This window comes from Dipodomys spectabilis, unplaced genomic scaffold, assembly GCF_019054845.1.
Source record: "Dipodomys spectabilis isolate Male_0828 unplaced genomic scaffold, ASM1905484v1 ptg000081l, whole genome shotgun sequence".
Lineage (NCBI taxonomy): Eukaryota > Metazoa > Chordata > Mammalia > Rodentia > Heteromyidae > Dipodomys > Dipodomys spectabilis.
Window position 1 is genome coordinate 9,242,657 of NW_024870758.1, and position 22,201 is coordinate 9,264,857.

At 36.1% G+C, this 22,201-nt stretch overlaps 1 protein-coding gene across 3 annotated transcripts in view; it reads left to right on the forward strand.

Annotated features, from left to right (window-relative positions):
* Kynu (kynureninase) overlaps positions 1-22,201 on the forward strand; it is a 116,639-nt gene that overhangs the window by 70,579 nt on the left and 23,859 nt on the right. For all 3 annotated transcript variants that reach the window (XM_042683504.1, XM_042683505.1, XM_042683506.1), the window contains one exon: positions 21,391-21,443. In XM_042683504.1, coding sequence (XP_042539438.1) covers positions 21,391-21,443 — 53 coding nt within the window. The remainder of the gene's footprint in view (positions 1-21,390; positions 21,444-22,201) is intronic.

Consider the following 22,201-nt stretch of genomic DNA (forward strand, 5'->3'; position numbering starts at 1 on the left):
ACATTATCTGACCTTTTCCGCTTGACTCATACATATACTAGATATTACAAATAAGGGAAACCATGGGACCTACGTTTCTTTGGGCCTGGCTTACTTCACTTAATATAATTTTTTCCAAGTTTTTCCATTTCCTAACAAATGGGGCAATGTCATTCTTTCTGATGGAGGCATAGAATTCCATTGTGTATATATACCACATTTTCTTGATCCATTCATCTACTGAGGGGCATCTGGGTTGGTTCCATATCTTAGCTATGGTAAATAATGCTGCAATAAACATAGTTGTGCTGGTAGCTTTAGTGTGGTCTTGTTTGTAAACATTAGGGTAAATGCCCAAAAGTTTGAGGAACCTCCATACTGCTTTCCAAAGTGGTTGAACAAGTTTACATTCCCACCAACAATGAAGTAAGGTTCCTTTCAGTCCACATCCCCTCCAGCATCTGTTGTTGTTAGAGTTCTTGATTTTTGCCGTTCTAACTGGAGTGAGGTGATATCTCAATGTTGTTTTGATTTGCATTTCTTTTATGGCTAGGGATGTTGAACATTTCTTCATGTGTCTATTGGCCATCCTTCTTTCTTCTTCAGAGAAGTTTCTCTTTAAGTCTTTCGCCCACTTATTTATTGGGCAGTTGTTTCTTTGAGGATTTGTTGTTGGGGGGTTTAATTTTTTGAGTTCCAGGTATATTTTAGATATGAGACCCTTGTCCGTTGTATGGCTAGTAAAGATCTTCTCCCAATCCGTGGGCTTGATTGATCTTGCTAGCTATGTCATTTGCCCTGCAGAAGCTCTGCAACTTTATGCAATCCCATTTGTCCAACCTTTCTTTGATTTGTTGTGTTTCCGGGTCTCTATTCAGAAAATTTCGGCCTGAGCCAAGGAGACCTAGGGTTTCTCCTATTCCATCCTGTAATGTTTTCAGAGTGTCTGCTTTGAGTTCAAGGTCTTTGATCCATTTGGAGTTGATTCTGGTGCAGGGTGATATATAAGGATCTAGCTTAAGTTTTCTACATGTAGTTAACCAATTTTGCCAGCACCATTTACTGAAGAGGTTGTCTTTCTTCCATTCTATTGTTTTAGCTCCCTTATCGAAGTTTAGATGGCTATAGGTCTGTGGGTTCATTTCTGGGTTTTCAATTCTATTCCATTGGTCCTGAGGTCTGTTCTTATGCCAATACCAAGCTGTTTTGATTACTATGGCTTTATAGTAGAGTTTGAAGTTTGGTATTGATATTCCTCCAGCAGTGTTCTTTCCGTTGAGGAGCGTTTTTACTATTCGGGGTCTTTTATTGTTCCATATGAATTTTTGGATTGCCTCTTCTATTTCCTTGAAGAATGAGGAAGGAATTTTGATAGGTATTGCGTTGAATTTGTAGATAGCCTTGGGAAGTATTGCCATTTTCACGATGTTAATCTTTCTAATCCAGGAGCATGGGAGGTTTTGCCATTTTTTAAGTTCTGTGTTGATTTCCTTTTTCAAGATTTTAAAGTTTTCATCATAGAGGTCCTTCACTTCTTTAGTTAAGTTAATTCCTAGGTATTTTATTTTTTGTGGGGCTATTACAAATGGAGTTGCTTTCCTAATTTCAGCCACACTTTTCTCATTGTTGGCATACAGAAAAGCCATTGATTTTTGGGGGTTAATTTTATAACCTGCTACTTTGCCAAAGTTTTGAATCAACTTGAGTAATTTGGGAGTGGAGTCTATGGGATTCTTTAAATACAAGATCATGTCATCTGCAAAGAGGGAGAGTTTTATTTCTTCTTTCCCTATTTGGATCCCCTTTATGTCTGCATCTTGTCTTATTGCTGTAGCTAGGCATTCTAATACTAGATTGAAGAGAAGTGGAGAGAGTGGGCATCCTTGTCTTCTTCCTGAGTTAAGAGGAAATGGCTTTAGTTTTTCACCATTGAGTATAATGTTGGCTGTAAGTTTGTCATATACAGCCTTTATCGTATTGAGGAATGTTCCATGGATTCCTAATTTTTCCAAAACCTTCATCATAAAGGGGTGTTGGATCTTGTCGAATGCTTTTTCTGCATCTATTGAGATAACCATGTGGTTCTTATTCTTGCTCCTGTTGATGTGATGAATAATATTAATTGATTTGCGTATATTGAACCAGCTTTGCATCCCTGAAATGAATCCTGTTTGATCGTGGTGTATGATTTTTTGGATGAATTGTTGAAGTCGATTGGCCAAAATTTTGTTGAGAAGTTTTGCATCAATGTTCATCAAAGAAATGGGTCTATAGTTCTCTTTCTTTGATGAGTCCCTGCCTGGTTTTGGGATGAGGGTTATGATGGCTTCATAGAATGTGTTCGGTAGTGAGCTTTCTCTTTCAATTTCATTGAAGAGTTGGAGGAGTATTGGTGTGAGCTCTGCTTTGAAGGCCTTGTAAAATTCCGCTGTAAAACCATCTGGTCCTGGACTTTTCTTAGCTGGGAGGTCTCTTATTGCTGTTTCTATTTCAATGCTTGATATGGGCCTGTTAAGCTGGTTTAACTCATCTTGGTTTAGTTTTGGCATGTCAATATTTGCTAGGAAAAGGTCCATTTCTGTCAAGTTCTCAAACTTATTAACATAAAGTTTTGAGAAGTATTCCCTTATAATGTTCTGAATCTTGGTTGTTTCCGTGGTGATGTTTCCATTCTCATCTCTGAGTTTATTAATTTGGGTGTGTTCTCTTCTTTTTCTGATAAGATTTGCTAAGGGTCTGTCAATTTTGTTAAGTTTTTCGAAGAACCAACTCTTTGTTTTGTTGATTCTTTCTATAGTTTTTTTGGATTCTAATTCATTTAATTCTGATTTAATTTTGATTATTTCTTTCAGTCTACTGGATTGGGGTTTATCTTGCTGCTCTTTTTCAAGGAGGTTTAGATGTGTCATTAAATTGCTAGTTTCAGATTTCTCCAATTTGTTGATGTAGGAGCTCAGAGCTATAAACTTGCCTCTGAGTACTGCCTTTGCTGTGTCCCAGAGGAGCTGGTAATTTGTGTGTTCATTTTTGTTGAATAGCATGAACATTTGAATTTCCTTTCTAATCTCTTCCATGACCCACTCTTGATTCAGCAGTGTGTTGTTCAGCCTCCATGTGATACTGGACTTTCTTTGGTGGCTTTTGGTGTTGAGTTCTAATTTTATTCCCTTGTGGTCAGAGAGAATGCAAGGTATAACTTCAATGTTTCTGAATTTAGACAAGTTTGCTTTGTGGCCTAAAATGTGGTCTATTTTAGAAAACGTTCCATGTGCTGCTGAGAAAAACGTGTATTCTGATGCTGCTGGGTGAAATGTTCGGTAGATGTCTGTTAAGTCTAGTTGATCTATGCAGCTGTTTAGATCTGCGCTTTCTCTGTTGAGTTTTTGCCGAGTTGATCTATCTAGTGGGGAGAGTGGTGTGTTAAAATCCCCAACAATTAATGTCTTTGGATCTATATGGGATTTGAGGGAAAGTAGTGTTTCTTTGATAAATTTGGGTGCTCCATTGTTTGGCGAATAGATATTTAGAATTGTAATATCCTCCTGAAGGAGAGATCCTTTAATTAGTATGTAGCGACCTTCTTTATCTCTTCTCACGAATTTTAATTTGAAGTCTATTTTATCTGATATTAGGATTGCAACTCCCGCCTGTTTATGGGGGCCGTTTGCTTGGTAGATTTTGTTCCAGCCTTTAACATTGAAAATGTGTTTGTTTTTACGGGCAAGATATGACTCCTGCAGGCAGCAGATAGAAGGGTCTTGTTTTTTAATCCAACTAGACAGTCTATGTTGCTTAATTGGAGAGTTCAGTCCGTTAACATTAAGAGATAGGACTGAGAGGTATTTGTGAGTTCCTGCCATGTTATCCACCTTCTTGGGGGCTGCGAAAACTAGGTTCTTCCTATGGTTCTTGGATTCTCAGTTTGGGTGCAGTTTCTTGGCCTTTGTTGCGGTCTTGTTGGTTTTCTATGTGTAGGACATCTTTAAGAATCTTTTGTAGGGCTGGTTTGGTGGAGATGTATTGTTTCAATTTTTCTTTGCTATGGAAGGTTTTTATTTGGCCTTCAGTTATGAAGGAGAGTTTAGCTGGGTACAGTATTCTTGGTTGATAGTTGTTTGTTTTTAGGGCATGGCATACATCATTCCAGGCTCTTCTTGCTTTGATTGTCTCTGCTGTGAAATCTGATGTGATTCTAATTGGTTTCCCTTTATAGGTGATTAACCTCTTCTCCTTGACAGCTTTAAGGATCTTTTCCTTGGTCTGAGTTGATCCTGTGTGGATTATAATGTGACGGTGGGATGTCCTATTCTGGTCTGGTCTATTTGGGGTTCTAAAAGCTTCTTGTATCTGAATAGGCCTATCTTTTTGTATGTTTGGGAAGTTCTCTGCTAGGATCCTGTTAAACAAATTTCCTAGACCATTAACTTCTGTTTCTAGATTCTCCTCTACACCCATTATCCTTAGATTAGGCCTTCTGATGGTGTCTTCTAGGTGGTGGATAGATCTATCATACTTCTTGGACTTGTCTTGGATGGTTGTATGTTCTTTCTCTATAATATCTAGGCTGTCTTCAATCCCTGAGATTCGATCTTCTGCATGGTCTAACCTGCTGTCAAGACTCTCTACTTTGTTTTTTATCTCTTTTCCTTCTAATTGGTCAGCTTTGATGGCTTCAAGTTCTTTGTTGAAGCTCTGTTTTAGGTCTTGTATGAATTTCTTTACTTCCTTAATTTGGTGGTCAGTGTTTGTTCTCAAATCACTTAGTTGATTGGTTATGGTTTCTTTGGACTCCCATTCCTTCTGTTGGGTTCCATTCAGCATTCCCTTTGTGGTCTCCCTGACTTCCTTCAGCTCTTTGTTAATGGATTCCATGAATGCCTTTACTGATCTTTGTGTGTTCTCTACCTGGTCTCTCAATTCCTGAATTACTCTTTGATTAGCTTCCTCCCGTTTGTGGGATTCCTGCAGTTCTCTTTCCTCCCGTTCGTGGGATTCCTGCAGTTCTCTTTGAGTGTTCTCAGCCTGCTCACGCCATTCCTCCCTTTCTCTTTGAGTATTCTCAAGTTGTTCACGCAAATCCTGTATCAGTTTTTGAGTAGCTTCCTCACGCTTATGATATTCCTGTATAAACTTTTGGGATGCCTCCTCTCTCTCCCTATCACGCTCATACAGAGTCCTTTGTAAGTTGTCAAACTTCTCATTTATCATATTTGCCACCAGTGTTTGTAGAGCTATTTGGGAACTCTCCTCTGGATTGTTCATTATCTGATCTGACCCCTGATTATCAAGATTGGGAATTGAGATACCCGGATTTGCCATTTTTCTTGTGTTTTTCCGGCTTACTCTGCCCATTTGAGAGGAAAATAGCACCAGTTTTGTGCTAGAACACTATCTTAAGGCAACCATCAACCTACGTTTGCATTTATACAGTCAATAGTCTACAGATACAATCTAGTTCGACAGATACATCTATTCAACATCAAACAACTATATGTTAATGGGCTTCGAACCGCAGAGAAGAATTTGGAAAACCAGAAATTTTTAGGGTTAGGGAGAGATGTGGGTAAAAATTAGGAATAGATTGGTGTGGGGAGGCACAGGGAGAGTTAACCACGTCCTAATCTCAATGCAGGAAATAGGTTGGGTAGGATGCAAGTAGAGAGGGAGAGAAAAAGAAGAAAGGTAAAGGGAAATGAAAAGAGACCAGAAAAAAAAATTAGAAACGTAAAAATTAATATAGTTATGGAGATTGAAAGACCATCTATTTAGAGAGGAATGTGAATATAATGAGAAAACAGGAGGGAGATAGAGGAGATGTGAAAAACTTAAAAAATGCTCAAAATATTATATAGGTATAAAGAGGTAGTACTGCTATTAAGGAATTTAAGTCTCAGAGGTTTTGGATTGAGTAATAAATTTGTGGATTAAGTGTGTACACAATGGGGGATAGGGTCTACTAGTTAACTATGGGTTTATCAGGATGTGCAGGACAAGAGTTAAGTCACATACAGAAGAACAAAAGAAAGGAAAAGGTGAAAAGGATAAGAAAGGGAGAAAAAAAAGATCAGAAGTTCAGTAGAGCTAGACAAAAAACAAAAAGATAATTAAGAAAGAAAGAAAAAGAGAGAGAAGACAAGAAAAGAAAGGAAAACGTACATTCACGTATTCCTAAAATAAAAATTATAAGAGGGAAAAAAAGTTACTGGAAAACAATTATTTTTTCAAAAAAGGCAAAAATTAAAGATTAATAAAAGTTTTAGAAAAGGAAAAAAAATTTATATATATAAGGTACCAAAAAAAAAAAAAAAAGAAAATAAGAAAAAAAAGTTCTTTGATTTTTTTTTTGATTTTTTTGGGAGGGGTGGGAAGAATCCTGTATCTCCCTTTTGTCTGTAACCAGCCTCTTGTTGGAGTCTCTGGTCAGCTTGAGGTCCTGTGGCTTGATTGGTTTCTTAAGTCAGTTTGTTGGAACAGGCAGAAAAATGCTCTGCTTTACCCAAGATTTTGAGATCCCCCTCCCAGGTTAGTTTAATGGGAGGGTGATCTGCTTTGAGAATCACAAAAGAGGGGTGATGAGGCTAGGTTCTGGTAGAGTTGAGGCCTTTCAACAAACAGTAGCTTTTCCCTGGGGCTATTTTGTGAAAAATTCACAGAGCCCACCCTGGAGCCATTCTCAGGGTTTCTGTTTTTCAATTGATTGTGGAGGCTGCTAGAGGGAGGGGCAGCCTCTGGCTCTGGTTACCCAGTGAGGAAAGCCACTCCAATGGCTGGTACCTGAGCTGGGTGACTTTTCCCTGGATGGAGCTGAGTCTGGCAGGTCACTTCGCCGTTAAGTTCTTGTGACCTGCTAAATGACTCGTTTTATTCCAAGGCCTGAGCTGGAGCTAGCAGCTCCTCTGAGCTTTGTCGGTATCCAAGATGGAGATCACCGGTGCTGGGGGGGAGGGGTGGCCTTCCCTCCTCTGCTCCCTGAGAAGGAGTGAGGAAGTCGGGCTTCTACTCACGCCGAGTCTTGGATCCTGGGTCGTCTCTGGTCTGCAAAGTGCAGGATGAAGTTGTCCGCTCCTTGTCGGTTCTTGCTGGTGTTGAGTAGAATCCTCTCGCCCGCTGCGTCTGGCTCCTTCGTCCCGGACTCTCTGTGTGAGCGCTCAGGTATGGCCGCGGCTGCGGTCGCTGCTGCGACCCTGCCGCCGCCGCGGCGGCTGCTGGCAGGCGCTCAGATGTGTCTCCTTGTCTTGGCTTCCCCTCTCTTGTCTAACTCTCTGTCCTGTGATGGCACACTTGGTGTGATTCTCTGGCTTAGGACTGTTCACTGGAACTCTAAAACTGCTTTCTATGGGAGAGCTTGTTCAGATTCCAGCTTCTCCTCCGCCATCTTCCCGGAACTCCGTGTCAAGTCTTATATCAAGCTTACTTGGTGACTCCTTTATGATGTTAGGGATTAAGATAAAAATGGAGTGGTAAATCACTCTGTTTTGCCCATTAATAAGAGTGTTTTCTTTGCCTTAGGGACTTTTGAATCTCTTATTATTACCTAATCGTATTTTATTTTTCATAAACAATGCATTGATGAACACTTCTAATTAGTTTTCTTTTGTTTTTAAATCTTTGGTTATTTTTAATTTTCTCTTTGGGTTTCCATCTACTGTTTAATCTTTATTCTTATGAACTGGCTCTACCTTTAATATAGCTTTAATATCTACTTAAAATGTAACAAATGTATTTCTGTATTTCTAACTTTCCTGCTTGCTCCTCATGGTAGCTTAGAATCAGTGCCTGCTGTGAGGCCCTGGCTTAAGGGAATGACCAAAAGACTTTTGTGTGGATACACCCATGTCACTGACCTTACTTCCCCAAAGACAAAGTCATAGTCTACTCAAACTCATACCTGTTTGAATTTGGTCACCCAAGTTTGATGGATGGTCTAGAATACTATCAGTGGAGGCCAACAAACACAAATAAACAACAACAAGAATAAAGCTTGGTGTGGTGACAGATGAATAGAGTTATTTTATTTTTTATTCTTCTTCGTTGTTGTGGTTGTTGTTGTTGTTTGTTGTTTGCTTTTGTTCCAGTTCTAGGGCTAGAACTCTGGGCCTGGATGTTGTTCCCAAGCTCCTCTTTGCTCAATGCTAGCACTCTACCACTTGAACCACAGCGTCACTTTTGGCTTTTTCTGTGATTACTTGGAGATATTTGTTAGGTAATGGAAAGACTTAGAAAAAAATCATATTAAGTGAAGTAAGCCAGGCCCAAAGAAACATAGGTCCCATGGTTTCCCTTATTTGCAATAATTAGTATATGTCTGAGACAAGCAGAAAAGGTCAGATAAGTTGATGTTAGGCGAAATGAACCCAAGATAAGAACTCAAATAGTTTTTCTTTCTTTTCTAACGTATTTATAAGATGATTTTTTTGTTGCTTTGTATGCCCCTTCCCCACAGTATAACCCCTGTTTTCACGGTATTTGATGTCAGTATAATTTGTGGAGGGGAAGGGAAAAAACAAATCTTTTAAATAGGGATACACGTGGACCCATTGCAACAATGAGAAGTACAAGATGCTATGTTGAAAAACAAACTTTACAACTTTAGGTGCAGGAGGGTGCGGAGATGGGAGGGCAGGGATGGTTTCGGGAAACAAATGAGAAAGCAACAAAAAAACAAAACAAAACCAAAAAAAGTCTCTTGGACTTCCTGTCTGAGCTGGCTACAAACTGAAATCCTCAATTCTCAGCCTCCTGAGTAACTAGGATTACAGGTGTGAGCCACCTGCATCCTGTATGATTAGAGCTTTGATCAGTCCAAAAGAAAGAGCATAAATCAATGATTACTCATGAAAAGAAATTGCTACACTGACTTACAATTCTTGATATCACAGCATTGTAATTTCTCCATATGACATTTGACTCAATTATAGACATATTTATTGAGGATCTATTATACCCTAGGCCATTTTTGTAGAATTTGGAATGTACCACATGTAAGGCAATGCTTTTTATCTTCTTCAGACTTGTATTCCTGCAAGAGGAAACTGCCTACGTGCATAATATGATTCAGTTTTATGGTATTTTAGGAAAACAATATACATGGATTATTTTATAAGTACAAGAGGAAAAGGGGGCATGGGCATCTTTAATGTGGGATCCCTGGCAATGTGCAGTATATGAAAACGTATTCATGAAACACTGTACCGTGTTAATAAAATTTAGATGAAGAAATGAATGAAAGGAAGAGTGGTCAGAGTTTGGGTAGAGGAAGTCTTTTCTCTTTTGATAAAAAGCAATGCAAAATTTGAAATCATTACCCATGTTGGCAAGACAATGATGTGACTTAATAACTTTAAAAATAATCACACTCGTGTCTTTGTTGGGAATGTGCTGTATTAGGACAAGGAGTAGAATTTACAAGGACTGCAGAGGGGCTATTATAGTAATAAAAAAACTGGTGGTAAGATTTCAGAGGAGATGAACAGCAAGGAGTTGTGTTCAGGCACTCAAACTGGATATTATGTAACCGTTTGGAATAATTCAGAGTACTGTCTGTCATACAATGAAAGCTCAGCTGATGTTTATGTTGCTCTCAGTATTATTAAAACAAATTCACAGAACAAAAACAAGAAAAGATCTCAAATTCTCTAAATTATGTTTGGCTATTTTTTTGGTTTAGCTAAATATTTGGAGAGTAATAAATCAGATAGGCTCAAGTTGTTTGCTGTCAATAAAAATGTAATATGGACTTCAGGTTGGAGCTCCTTAACATGTTATGTAATTAAATAAGGTTATTCTTTTATTATTTCCTTTTGATTAATAATGTTTCACAAAACCTTAGTTAGTTATACATTAGCATAAGCTCTTAGGTTAAAATATGATATCATTGTTTATGGCAAACATTCAAAATAATTTCTTCAGGCTATTTTGAAATACAGAATATATTTTGTTGACTATCATCAGCCTAATTTGTCACAGAACATGAACACTTTTCCTATCTAACTATGCTTGGGTACCTGTTACCCACCTCTGTTTCTCTACCTTATATGATTTCTTTTCTAGCCTCTAGTGCCCAACTCTATTTTTCTCAATGAGATCAATAATTTTAGCATCTACATTTGAGTGAGAACATGCAGCATTTTTCTTTCTGTTTCTGGCTCATTTCACTTTATATGTTAGCTTCCACTTCCATTCATGTTGTCACAAATGACAAAAATGTAGGTCTTTTCTATGGCTGAAAAGTTGCATCCTTCATCCATGAATGGATATCTAATGCATTACATATCTTAGATATTGTGAATAGTGCTGCAATAGACATGGGAGAACAGGCATTTTCTTGTACATATCTATGTGTGAGTGTACATATTTACACACACACACACATATATACATGGATGCATGCATACAAACACATTGGGTTGAGGTAGAATTTGCTCTCAGGGCCTCATAATTGCTAGGTAGGTGCTCTGACTTTTGAGCCCACTTCCAAACAACTTTGGCTTTCATTCTGTTTCTCATAAGATTGTGCAATTTTTCCTAAGACTACAGTCATTCAATTGTTCTTCCCACATGTAACTGTAATTACAGATGTATGTTACTGGATCCAGCTTGTTAGTTGAAATGAAGAATAAGGGCTTTCTGGCTTTTGGCATGGGATACATTGAAAGTGCAATGCTTGTAATCTCTACTTGCCATGTAGTTAGAATTCTAAGTATGTCCCACCATGCTAAGTATATCTAGATGTGTTTTTAAAATACAATTTTGCTAAGTTCTGCATGAAAAGCAAGAATATATAGAAATCAACTGAATGTATAAATTACAAGTTATGCTAAAATAAAATCTTTGTGAAATTTTAACTCTATAAAAGCATGGAGAGTAGTATATCTAATGAATAGAATAAGTCATTTATTTGCAAATGAATAGAATAAGTCATTTATTTGCAACAAAGCTACATATGATGTTCAGATGACAGACCTTCTAACATATTCCCAACTGCTTCTACAGATTTTGTTTATTTAAAGAATAAACAGTTAAGCTTTACTTCACATCTTCCATGCTTTTGCAGTGCTATGACAATTTGTATGATTCGGTGCATTTGTAAAAGCCGGTAACACAGTTGTATTTGGTTATAAGTTGTGGGGAGGAAGGAAGGGAGGGAGAGAAAGAGAGAGAGGGAAGAGAGAAAGAGAGGGAAGAGAGAGAGAATGTTTGTAAATAAGATTGAGATATGGTTTTATTATATTTTAATATTTGCTCCAAAAATGAACTATATGTTTATTTTCACATAAACTAAGAAAGCTGGAAGTTGTTACATTTAATATGGGTAAGGTTTTTAGTAAGAAGAGATAAGGAGTTTAAAGAATAAGTTAGATTAATTCAGTGCATAAAATTTAAAGATTCATAATAAAGATTTTGCTACTGAAGTTTTGTTAAAGAGATCTAGGAAAGTTTGGAGATTTGATTTCTTATCTCCTAACATCCAAAATATATCCAATAAATCTCTTCTGGCTTTTGCTTACAGGATCTGATTATACCTCAAAAACACCTTTAGATCATGTCCTGCTTTCCTATAGATAACACTTGTTTAAATTCATTTTGGAGAATTTCTGATGTTCAAGTAACAGAAAATATATTGGGATTTTTACATTTTATTAATTTCTCTCTTGTAATATCTTTTCTCTGCTTGTTTCTTGCTTGTGCTTTAATTTTTGAAGATAAAAGATTCAAATCTCTAGTCAGGTTCAATGATATTTTCTCTTGTTATTGAGCAAAATGAATCTTTAAATAATAATGAATAATTTATGACCTTACAGTTATAAACTAATTTAATAATTTTGAATTTTATTTAGTTAAGTTTATATTTTTAGAATACATGTAAAGATTTAATGACACTTCTGTGTTTTAATTTCACTTTTCCTACCTGTTGAAATCTGCTAAGTTCTGTGTGACTTATTTGAAATCTTGAATATTTTATGATGCAATTACTTTTTCTTTGCTCTTTAAAAACCTAAACCATCAATTTCCATTTGTAAAGGCTTCAAGAAGTAACATAAAAGTATAAAGCTTATTCAAGTTACTAAATAAGATCTAACACTTCAAAGAAAGATATCTCCAAAGAATTTCAAACAACAGGAAAGGTCAAAACAATTTTATACAAGACACTGTGTTGGAAATGAAATTCATGTCTTCTTGGGGGAGGGGAGGAGGGGGATGATGGGGGAGGGAAGAGATAGTAGTAGAAAAACAAAGGAGGGAGTAACAATGCTAGGCAAGGAATGTACCCATTACCTTACTCACATACCTGTAACCACTCTGTATAGCATCTTTACAATTAAAAAATATATTGATGCTACATTGTCCATCCTAAAGATAATACTACAAATCTGCCATCCTAGTCTGTCACCTGGCCTGAATACCAACAACTCAAAATCCTAAATGAAGTTCTCAAGTAATATGGAGAATATCATTCTGGGATGATCACCACTACACTGAAAATGTGTACCTGAGACAATTATGCAATTATTTTTTGCATATTTGTGATCACAGTAGTCAATATTAGAGCCTCAAATTTATCTTCTATACAACATCAAGAACAAGAACATTATTCTTCATAGGATTAATTTTCCAGGTCTTTCCATTTCTTTACAAATGATACAATATCATTCTTTCTAATGGATGAATGTAATTTCATTATATATATGCCCTGCATTTTTTTGATCCATTTATCCATGAAGGTAACTGTACTGACTCCATACCTTGACTATAGTAAATATGACTGCTGCCATGAACATGGTGTTCTACTGTACTCTGGTTTCTAATCTTTTGGATACATGCCCAGGAGTGAGATTGCTGGATTATAGGATTGTACTATGTTTAATGTTTTGAGGAACTTCCATACTGCTTTCCAGAGTGGTAGCTTTAAAGGAGAACTCAGAGTTATTCCTTAGGAAGGCTCAAAGTTCAACAAAATAAACACCAGGGAGTAGGCACTTAAGAGATATTGGGGGGGGGGGTAAGTGGAAAAGGGTAGACAAATGATGAAGAGAAGAAAGTCAGAATACAGTCAAGAGTTCAATGCATATCCTACAAAGTTAAGACTAGTGACAAAAGAGGAGTGTAAGGGAGGGGTTGGTAAGAATGTTGAAAGGAATTACATTGATCAATAAGCATTATATTCATAAACTTCTTTGTTAATTGACAACTTCTTTGCACAAAAATGAAGTACTTAAAGTGTTAAAAAAAAGATAATTTAAAAATACATTAAAAAAAGACTGTAGATACATTTCTTCAATAACTATAATAAGATAAATATACTATACAAATACAGAAGAGAGAAAAACATCTCATGACAATACAGTAAATCTGAAAACAAGAAGTAGAACCATATCATTTTTAATATTCCATGACAGAAAATTATAAAACTGTCTACTAGTTATCTGTTGAGTTGTTTTGGTGAATTCTTTTTTTTTTTTTTGGGGGGGGGGGTCCGGTTGTGGGGCCTGAACTCTGGGCGCTATCCCTCAGCTCTTCAGCTCAAGGCTAGCACTCTACCATTTCAGCCACACCACCACTTCCGGATTTTTTTCTTTTTGCTTATGTGGTGCTGGAGAATCGAACCCAGGACCTCATGCATGCAAAGCAAGCACTCTACCACTGAGCCACCTTCCCAGCCCTGGTGAATTCTTAAGTAATTGTCTTGGCCACTGACCACACCAGTTTCACTGTCATAGAACTTCGTTGTATTCTTTTTCAGGCTTACACTACTCAGACATCATTTACTACTATATTATTAATTGATAGTATATGATATATATGGCCTTATATGAGGAGCTATTATTTTCTCCTTTTTTTTTATTCTGCTCCTTTTCATAATTTAATATTCATATTGAAACTAAAAACACTTATTTTCCTATGTCTCTGATTCTACTTCATTTACCATTTCAGTCTTCTGAATCATCCAGTTGAACATATCAGCACCTCTGACTGCTTTGGGAATTTTTTAATAATACACATCTAGCTTTAAGTCCATTTGTCTTCTCTTAAGTCTCTATCTCGCAGTGTTCCTTGTATTCTTGTGTGTGTGTGTGTGTGTGTGTGTGTGTGTGTGTGTGTGTGTGCTTTCTTTTGTTTCTTGGTGTGGGGAATAGAGTCACCTGCAGAGACTATGAAAGAGGTTGTTACAGAAAGGTATGAACATTAGAAGTCGTAATGAAGACCCTTAGAAGTCTGCCTCTTATGTTTTTGTTAGATTAATGCTTTTTAATTACCTAGTACAACCCAGTACCACCATACTCACAATTTTAAATTCTAGTAGACAGGAGATAGTGTCTGGTATAGCTTATTCTAATATCTGTGGAAAAGAGTTTAACTAGAGGAGTTAATGAAAAAAAGTGAACCAGGATAAACTCTGAAAGAGAAGGGGAAGCCAGACACTAATGCTTCATACCTGTAATCCTAGATACTTAGGAGGCAGAGATCTGAGGATCAAGGTTCAAAGTCAACCCAGGAAGCAGAGACTCCATGAGATTGTTAGAGATAACCACCAAAAAGACAGAAGTAGAACTGTGGCTCCAATGGTAATGTGTTAGCTAGCCTTAAGCAAAAACAATCAGGGATAGCCCTCAAGCCTGAGTAAAAGCCCCAAGTACAACAAAAAGATAGAAAGAGAGATGGGGGCGGGGGAGGGGAACCACACAAATGAGAGAGCAAAAGAGAGGGAGGAGGGATAATTTAATTGGGAGGATAAATGATAAAAATAGAATGTCTAATAACAAGTCTCAACTCTTTCTAAATTTCCAGTTAGTAGAGTATTTTGCTTTATATAAATCTATCTTTAGCTCTCATTTGATTTCCAGTAACTGAGCAGATCTATATCTTACTGCCTGGCTGGTACAGATATTCCTTCTTACCTCCACCTTCTCAGTTCACCTGCTAAGACCACAGAAGCACAGAATGTTGACTTACTTGTTAAGTATAACATGGGCTTTACTAGTAGCTTCCCTTTGGAAGAAGTCATTCAGCTTCCCTGCACTGTACTTTTCGTGAATCTAAAGCTATGAGAAAAATGTCTACCTTAGATCATGAATGTAAAGTTTAAGTGACAAACATACTTTTGTTTTAATGTCCTTAGCAATATGAGATGCTTTCCTAGCCAGGCCTTTTGAGCAGGATTTCTTTTTGGCATGAGAACCCATCATTTGAACAGCTAATCCATTTCTGAATACAGGATTCTGTTATTTATAATCCAGGAGTATTAGGTGCTTATGTTGGGTGGTTGCTATGGGAGGAGATGATGGATGTCAACAATTAAAGCCTTCAGTGAAGCTAGTCTAGGGTCCAAGTCATATTCTCAAATGCTTTCCAATAAACCATTAGAGAGAGAGAAATATAATTTGATCACTGAATTGAAAAGAAGAATGTAAAGAAGCATGTAATCATTACATAGTGAGATTTGTCTACACAAATTTGAAGCTCTTCTTTTTTATATAAGCATGTTGTATTTGTACTTTTTATATATAGGTTAAATATTTTTACAGCTGAAGTAAATAATGGATGAAAAGTGATGCCTTGTCTTCAGTTACAAAATCATTACAGAGATTTTTTAAATCTAAGAATAACACATTTTTCCTTTATGTGATCCCTCGTTTCTTTCATATTTGGGTGATGAACATGCCATCATATATTTTTCTAAACAAATTACTATTTCCTCCCGTGTTCAAGTTCCAGGCCATTGATGTTTTGGTTAGGTATACAAGGCAGCCATCATAATTCATGTTCTTGAATTTTTAATATTACTCTATAAACAGAAATGACAAATATTTAGTTCTTTAGTGAATATGTGAAAATGATAGAAAACTTGTACTATATACGGAAAGGTTGAAATATTGCTTCCAAGTTTTGTTTGGATCTTATTGAAAATAAATGGGGAAAAAACATTGCTCTATAAACAGACCTTAGAAAAGAAAATACTGAGAGGTAATGTTTATATCAGTTTCCTCAGAAAGCAGTATTGTGTAAGAGCTCATATACTATTTTTTCAGGTACCAACATAATTTTATTTAACAAATTGCAATCTTTTACTTCTTTTTCAAAGGCATAGTGAGAATAATGTTAAGTTTGTATGTTAAAAGTTGTTTACTGTTTGTTGTTGTGGGTGGTGATGTTTCTTCTTGCTTTCTCTCTCTTTCTCTTTCTCTGGCTCTCTTTCTTTCTAAGAGCACAGAAAGAGTGGGAGGAAGAGTGAACAAATGCAATCATGTTATTTAGTATACACTGTGTGGAAAATGAACTTTGTAACATATACACAGGTACTGGAGGAAGAAATTGGAGCAAAGGGAAGGAAGAGTAACATTGTCCAAGAACGAAATGCACTGATTGCCTGACTTTTTGAAATGACAACCCCTCTGGCAACACCTTAGTAATAACAATAACATTATATTTAAAAAATTGCTTTTTGAAGCAAGTGATTGTGGTTCACACCTGTAATCCTAGCTATTCAGAAGACAGAATGAGGATCATGATTCAAATATAGCCTGGGCAAGAAAGTCTGTGCAATTCAACTCCAAATAACCCCTTCATCCCACAATGAAGGAAGATGTGAGGCTTTAGCCAGAATGGTAAAACACTAGCCTCGATCACAAAAGCTCAGGGACAGTACTCAGGCTCTGAATTCAAGCCCCAAGACCAGCACAAAAAGAAGAAAATGAAAGTAAAGAAGTATTTCATATTGAAGTACATTAGCAAATTGTGTGTGTGTGTGTGTGTGTGTGTGTGTGTGTGTGCATGCACGCGTGCACATGCCAGTTCTGGGGCTTGAATTCAAGGCACCGGGGAAGGGGGCACTGTCACCTGCATTTTCTTTTTTATCTAGCCTAATGTTCTACCACTTGAACCACAGTTCCATTTCTAGCTTTGGGGTGGTTAACTGGAGATGAACTTTTTTTCTTCAGGCTGACTTTGAACCATGATCCTCAGATCTCAGCCTCCTAAGTTGCTAGGATTCCAGCTATGAGCCACTGTCACCTGGCTCTTCTTTACTTTTAACTTATGATCTATTATTTAAGCTATTAATCTAAACAACAATCAAATCTAGAAATAATTCTTGGAGCTGGGAAGGTGGCTCAGTGGTAGAGCTCTTGCCTTGCATGCCTGAGGCCCTGGGTTCGATTCCTCAGCACCACAAAAGCAAAAAGAAAAAAGCCAGAAGTGGCGCTGTGGCTCACGTGGTACGAGCACTAGCCTTGAGCTGAAGAGCTGAGGAGCAGCGCCCAGGCCCAAAGTTCAGGCCCCACGACTGGACCCCCCCCCCCCAAAAAAAAAATATAGAATATAATTCTTTTCTTAAAACTCATTTTTAAGTTTTTTTCTTTTGAGCCACAGTACCACTTCTGGTTTTCTGGTGGTTAATTGGAAATCAGAGTCTCACAGACTTTCCTACCTGGGCTGACTTTGAACCAGGATCCTCAGATCTCAGCCTCCTGAGATTACAGGTGTGAGCCACTGGTGCCTAGACTTTAAAACTCAATTTTGATTTTTAAAACTCAATTCTGATTTTGGCAAATCAGAATTTAAAATAAAGTTTGCCCTAAAAATAAAAAGTGAAATTCAACTTCTCCACTGATAAAATTTCAAGGTGGTTGCTAGCCTGTTAAATTTTAGAATTATAGATTATATCTAACTGAATTATTAAATTTTCCATTTTGGGTAAACAATCCAAATTTAAATTTTGCAGAGTGGATATAGGTTTTATAAATTATTATCAGGAAAGTAGTAGACAATTTCTTATGAATGATATTGATTCTTAGTTCTCTTTGAAGTAAGTACTCATTTACCTTGTGTAATTAATTTGAAAATCTTACATATGTCATTGTATCATAAATGTCCACCATATTTTTTTCTTCCAGTTGAGAAAATTGGTGTAGTTGAATTCTCACTGAACATATTTCAAATGGCTGACTAGTCAATTTTACAGCATAAAGTAATAAACCTTGGGAGCCATTTTACCAGCTCTCTAGGCCTTTCCACATACTGCTCTATCTGGAATATTCTTTCCTGTCCTACATAACATAAATACATGTTTTTTGTTTATCTTTAACAGAGGAGCTAACATGACCACTCCAATCTGACTCACTTGGCTTCTTGATTTCATATAATGGTAGTTTTCCCCTATCGGTACCCATAATTCTTCCTCATTTACTTTTGGCTTGAAAATTGTGTAGGATTTTACTACATGGATTTATCATAATTTGCACACACACACACACACACACATAAAAACAGTCTCCTAATGAAGCAATTAAAATTTCCTTTTCATTTTTGACTATTACCAAAAAAAAAGAAAAAAGAAATTCCAAAAACAAATGTTTTAAAATCCTGTGACTATTCTGAAGATGAGTTGATCCAGAGAAGCTGACAACCTCCCATTGGCTTTAGCTATATTTAAATCTCCTGTTTCCAAAATAATAATAATAATAAGTCTTCTGTTACCTTGCCCTTCATTTTATGACTAGTGGTCATAAAAAGTATATGATGACCTCCAAATAAAGTAAAAATTTATGTGCTTAATTTATGTGATAATGTGAAAATTTTAGATTTCCAAGGAGGCATGTCTTTAGCAGAAACTGGGCAGCTTTATGGGAGAAATGAATTAATTATACTTGGTACATACTGAACATTTGTGGTTTGGGTCAACATTGGTCTCCTCTGGACCACATCTCCATGGACTGTAATGCCATATTGTACCACACTTTCTTGACTCACTTAATCATGAGTAAATAATAGGCACTTACTCAATTCTATTATTTGTGACTAGTGCTACAATATACATAGAAATGCAAGTATTTTCATTGTGGTTGAGGTTGGATTCCTTTGGATAGATAACCAGGAGTAATATAGCTAAATCACATAGTAGGTCGATAGTTTAGTGTTTTGAGACACACTATGCTGATTTGCAAAGGGACAAAACTAATTTACAGTCACATCAATTGTGTTTAGGTGTTCCATTTCACCCATATCCTTGGAATATATGTTGGGTTTTGTTTTCTTGATGGTAGTCATTCTGACTGGGATAAGATGAAATATCATGGTAATTCTGAGTTGCCTTGTTTGATGTCTTGATTTAACTTATGGCTAAAAACAACCTTACATGAACATGTGTTATGTATTTAGTGTCCATTTGTATTTCACTGCTAGTGTTCTCATAGATCTACCTTTGAAAGTAACTTGACTTTTAGACTATAATGTGATATGGGGAAGTTCTTTTCTGTTTTCTTTTTTCTATCTACTTTTTTCTATTTATTTTCTTTTCTATACTGTTTTCTTTTCTATACATTTTTATTTTTATTTGTTGTTGCTCTTTTGTTTTTAGTACCTGCTATCTAGGCTCTGTCCTTGAGGGTTTTTTTTTTTGTTTGTTTTTGTTCAAGGCTAGTACTCTACTACTCAAGCCACTGTTCAAATTCCTGCTTTTTGGTAATGAAATGGAGATCAAAGTCTCATGGACTTTCCTGTCTAGACTGGCTTTGAACCAAGATCTTTAGATCTCAGCTTCTTGATGAAAATAAGAATGCTGATTTTTAAATCAGTGTCTGTTTGATTTATTTAATGGTTTTGTCTTTGTGTCATCTCATAGCTTAATTATTAGTAAGATTTAGGCACTTTTGTTTTTGCTGAATTCCTAGGGGAATTTCTGTTTCTTCAATGTTCATGTCTGTGTAGTTCCTGGAGCACTGTCCTTTCTCAAATAAATAAATAAGTAAATAACCCTATGGTAAAATGTTCTTTAAATATAATAAATATCACTTCTTTTCCCAATATTTGTTATTTTTCTTTTTAATACAGAATCTTACTTGTTTATAAATTTGGAATATATTCTTTTACATTTTGCTCTTTTGCTTTTAAACATAAATAGAAAATCCCTCTGAAAAAATATAAACACGTAAATACATGTTCTTACACTTTGGTACTATATTATTACTTAACTACTGTCCACATAGATTTTCCAGATTTTTGCCATGTTACATTTATCTTGATGATACTTCTTTTGCTAGTAATATGACTACTCATTAAATGTTTTGTAATATCCCATTCTATCTTATAAAGATTATAAAATATTATTTGCAAGGAAATTTGTCATATTATTCTCTATACCTATTTCAGTTTTTTATTTTTATGTATATATTCTATATAAATGTCAAGTTCCAGAAGAGTGGTTTTAAATTTTTCAAAAAATTAAAACTAAAATACTATTTTTATTTACCTTTTGTCACTACGGTAACAAATACCAGAGAGAAACTATTTTAAAAGAAGAAAGATTTAAGCAGAAGACATGGCTCAGATGGTTAAAAAAAAAGCCAGAAGAGTATGAGGCCTTGATTCAAGTACCAGTTATGAAATGGAAAGAGAGAGAGAGAGAGAGAGAGAGGATAATTCACATTTTATATTTGGCTCACAACTTTCCAGGTTTCAGCCCATGCTTGCATAACTCCTTTTTCTCCTTATGGCATCCACAAAATGAAAAGAGTGTAATAAGAAGAGGCTAAGGTATAGCTGTTAAGGAACATTCCTGGAATCTACTCCTCCAAACAGGCTCACCTTCCAGTTTCAGTACCTCTCAAATCTATTCAATTTTTTTTTTGTTCAACAATAGACTAAATTATTCATTAATTCAAAGACTTCATGACTCCAGTGGTTCAGAAAACATACCCAGAGGTGAGCTTTTCTAATCTCCCAGGCATCTCTCAATTGAATTAAGTTGATAATTAAGATTAATCATGACAAGCAGGAGGCTGAGACCAGGAGGATCACAGTTGGAAGCCAGTCCAGGCAGCAGTCTTTGACACTCCATTTCAACTAAAACCAACAACTCTGAGGCCCTAGATTCAGCTCCGATATTGGAAATATTAACCATAGCAAGTATTATTTAGAAAAGGTTGATAACTGCCTATGATTCTCAATGTTCTATCATTCCTTCTAAATCTCCATGTTTCTTAAGGAAAGGTTTAAGGTTTCTTAGGAAACCTTGAAATTATATAGGGTTTATTTATAGCACTATTTCTCTTTATAGATTCTGTGATTAAATATTATATTAATGTTTTATGTTCTTTTAGCTTTTAGATTTATTTTGAAATTTGAGAAACCCTCCCTCATAGTTTCAATCATCTTCCTTTGAATAAGAAAGCATATTATTTATTATAATTATTCAGATGAACCTACCTACACAAAATTAGAAATCTAATAATGTAGGCAAATGATTTTTATCTTTATTCTCAATGTCATTATAAACATGAACTGCTTTATAGCATTTATCTACTGCATTATTTGATAACATATCACAAATGATTTTAATATGGTAGGGATTAATATCTAAAGTAAATGTAGTTATCAATTGTGAACCAACTTATGTGATGTTTTGTTATATTTCAGGTTAGTGGGATGGTTTAGCCATGAACTGAGCACTAGATTTAAAATGGATAACAGTAAGTCTACCATTTCATTTCAAGATTCACTTTATTTTTGCTTCATTTTAATTTCTGTCTGTCTTTGTATTATACATGTATAAAATATAAATGTCCCTATAGAAAGAGCACTTTGAAAATGTCACTGAGAATTCTTAAAATAAGAAATGACATTTTCAGTGTGTAAGACTACATGTTTATAGGCTTTTAACCTGATTTTGAGTCTGTTCTTTCATAGAAAAATAAAAGAAAATGAAATCTAGCATATGACTCCTGAAGCTTGGCAGATCCCATAATGACAGAGAGCCAAAACATCAGACAGTGAAAGCAGAAGGGGTTTGATACTTGTGGTCAAACCCAGGGATGCCTGGGTAATCCATGCTGCTTCTAGATTCTTTTGTTATCTTGCAACTCAAACTGCATCATCATCTGCTCATTGTTCCTTCTCCTCCACATAGATCATCAATGATATAGACAGAATAGATGGACACTATTTCAGAGTTTGGTTTAAGGGGAAGTCAAGTCCCAAACTGTAAACCAAGTAGCACATAACATTAATTTTTTTTTTTTTTTTTTTTTTTTTTGTCGGTCGCTTGAACTCTGGGCCTGGGTGCTGTCCCTCAGCTCTTCAGCTCAAGGCGAGCGCTCTACCACTTGAGCTACAGCACCACTTCTGGTTTTCTGGTGGTTTATTGGAGATAGGAGTCTCACAGTCTCTCCTGCCAGGGCTGGCTTTGAACCGCGATCCTCAGATCTCAGCCTCCTGAGTAGCTAGGATT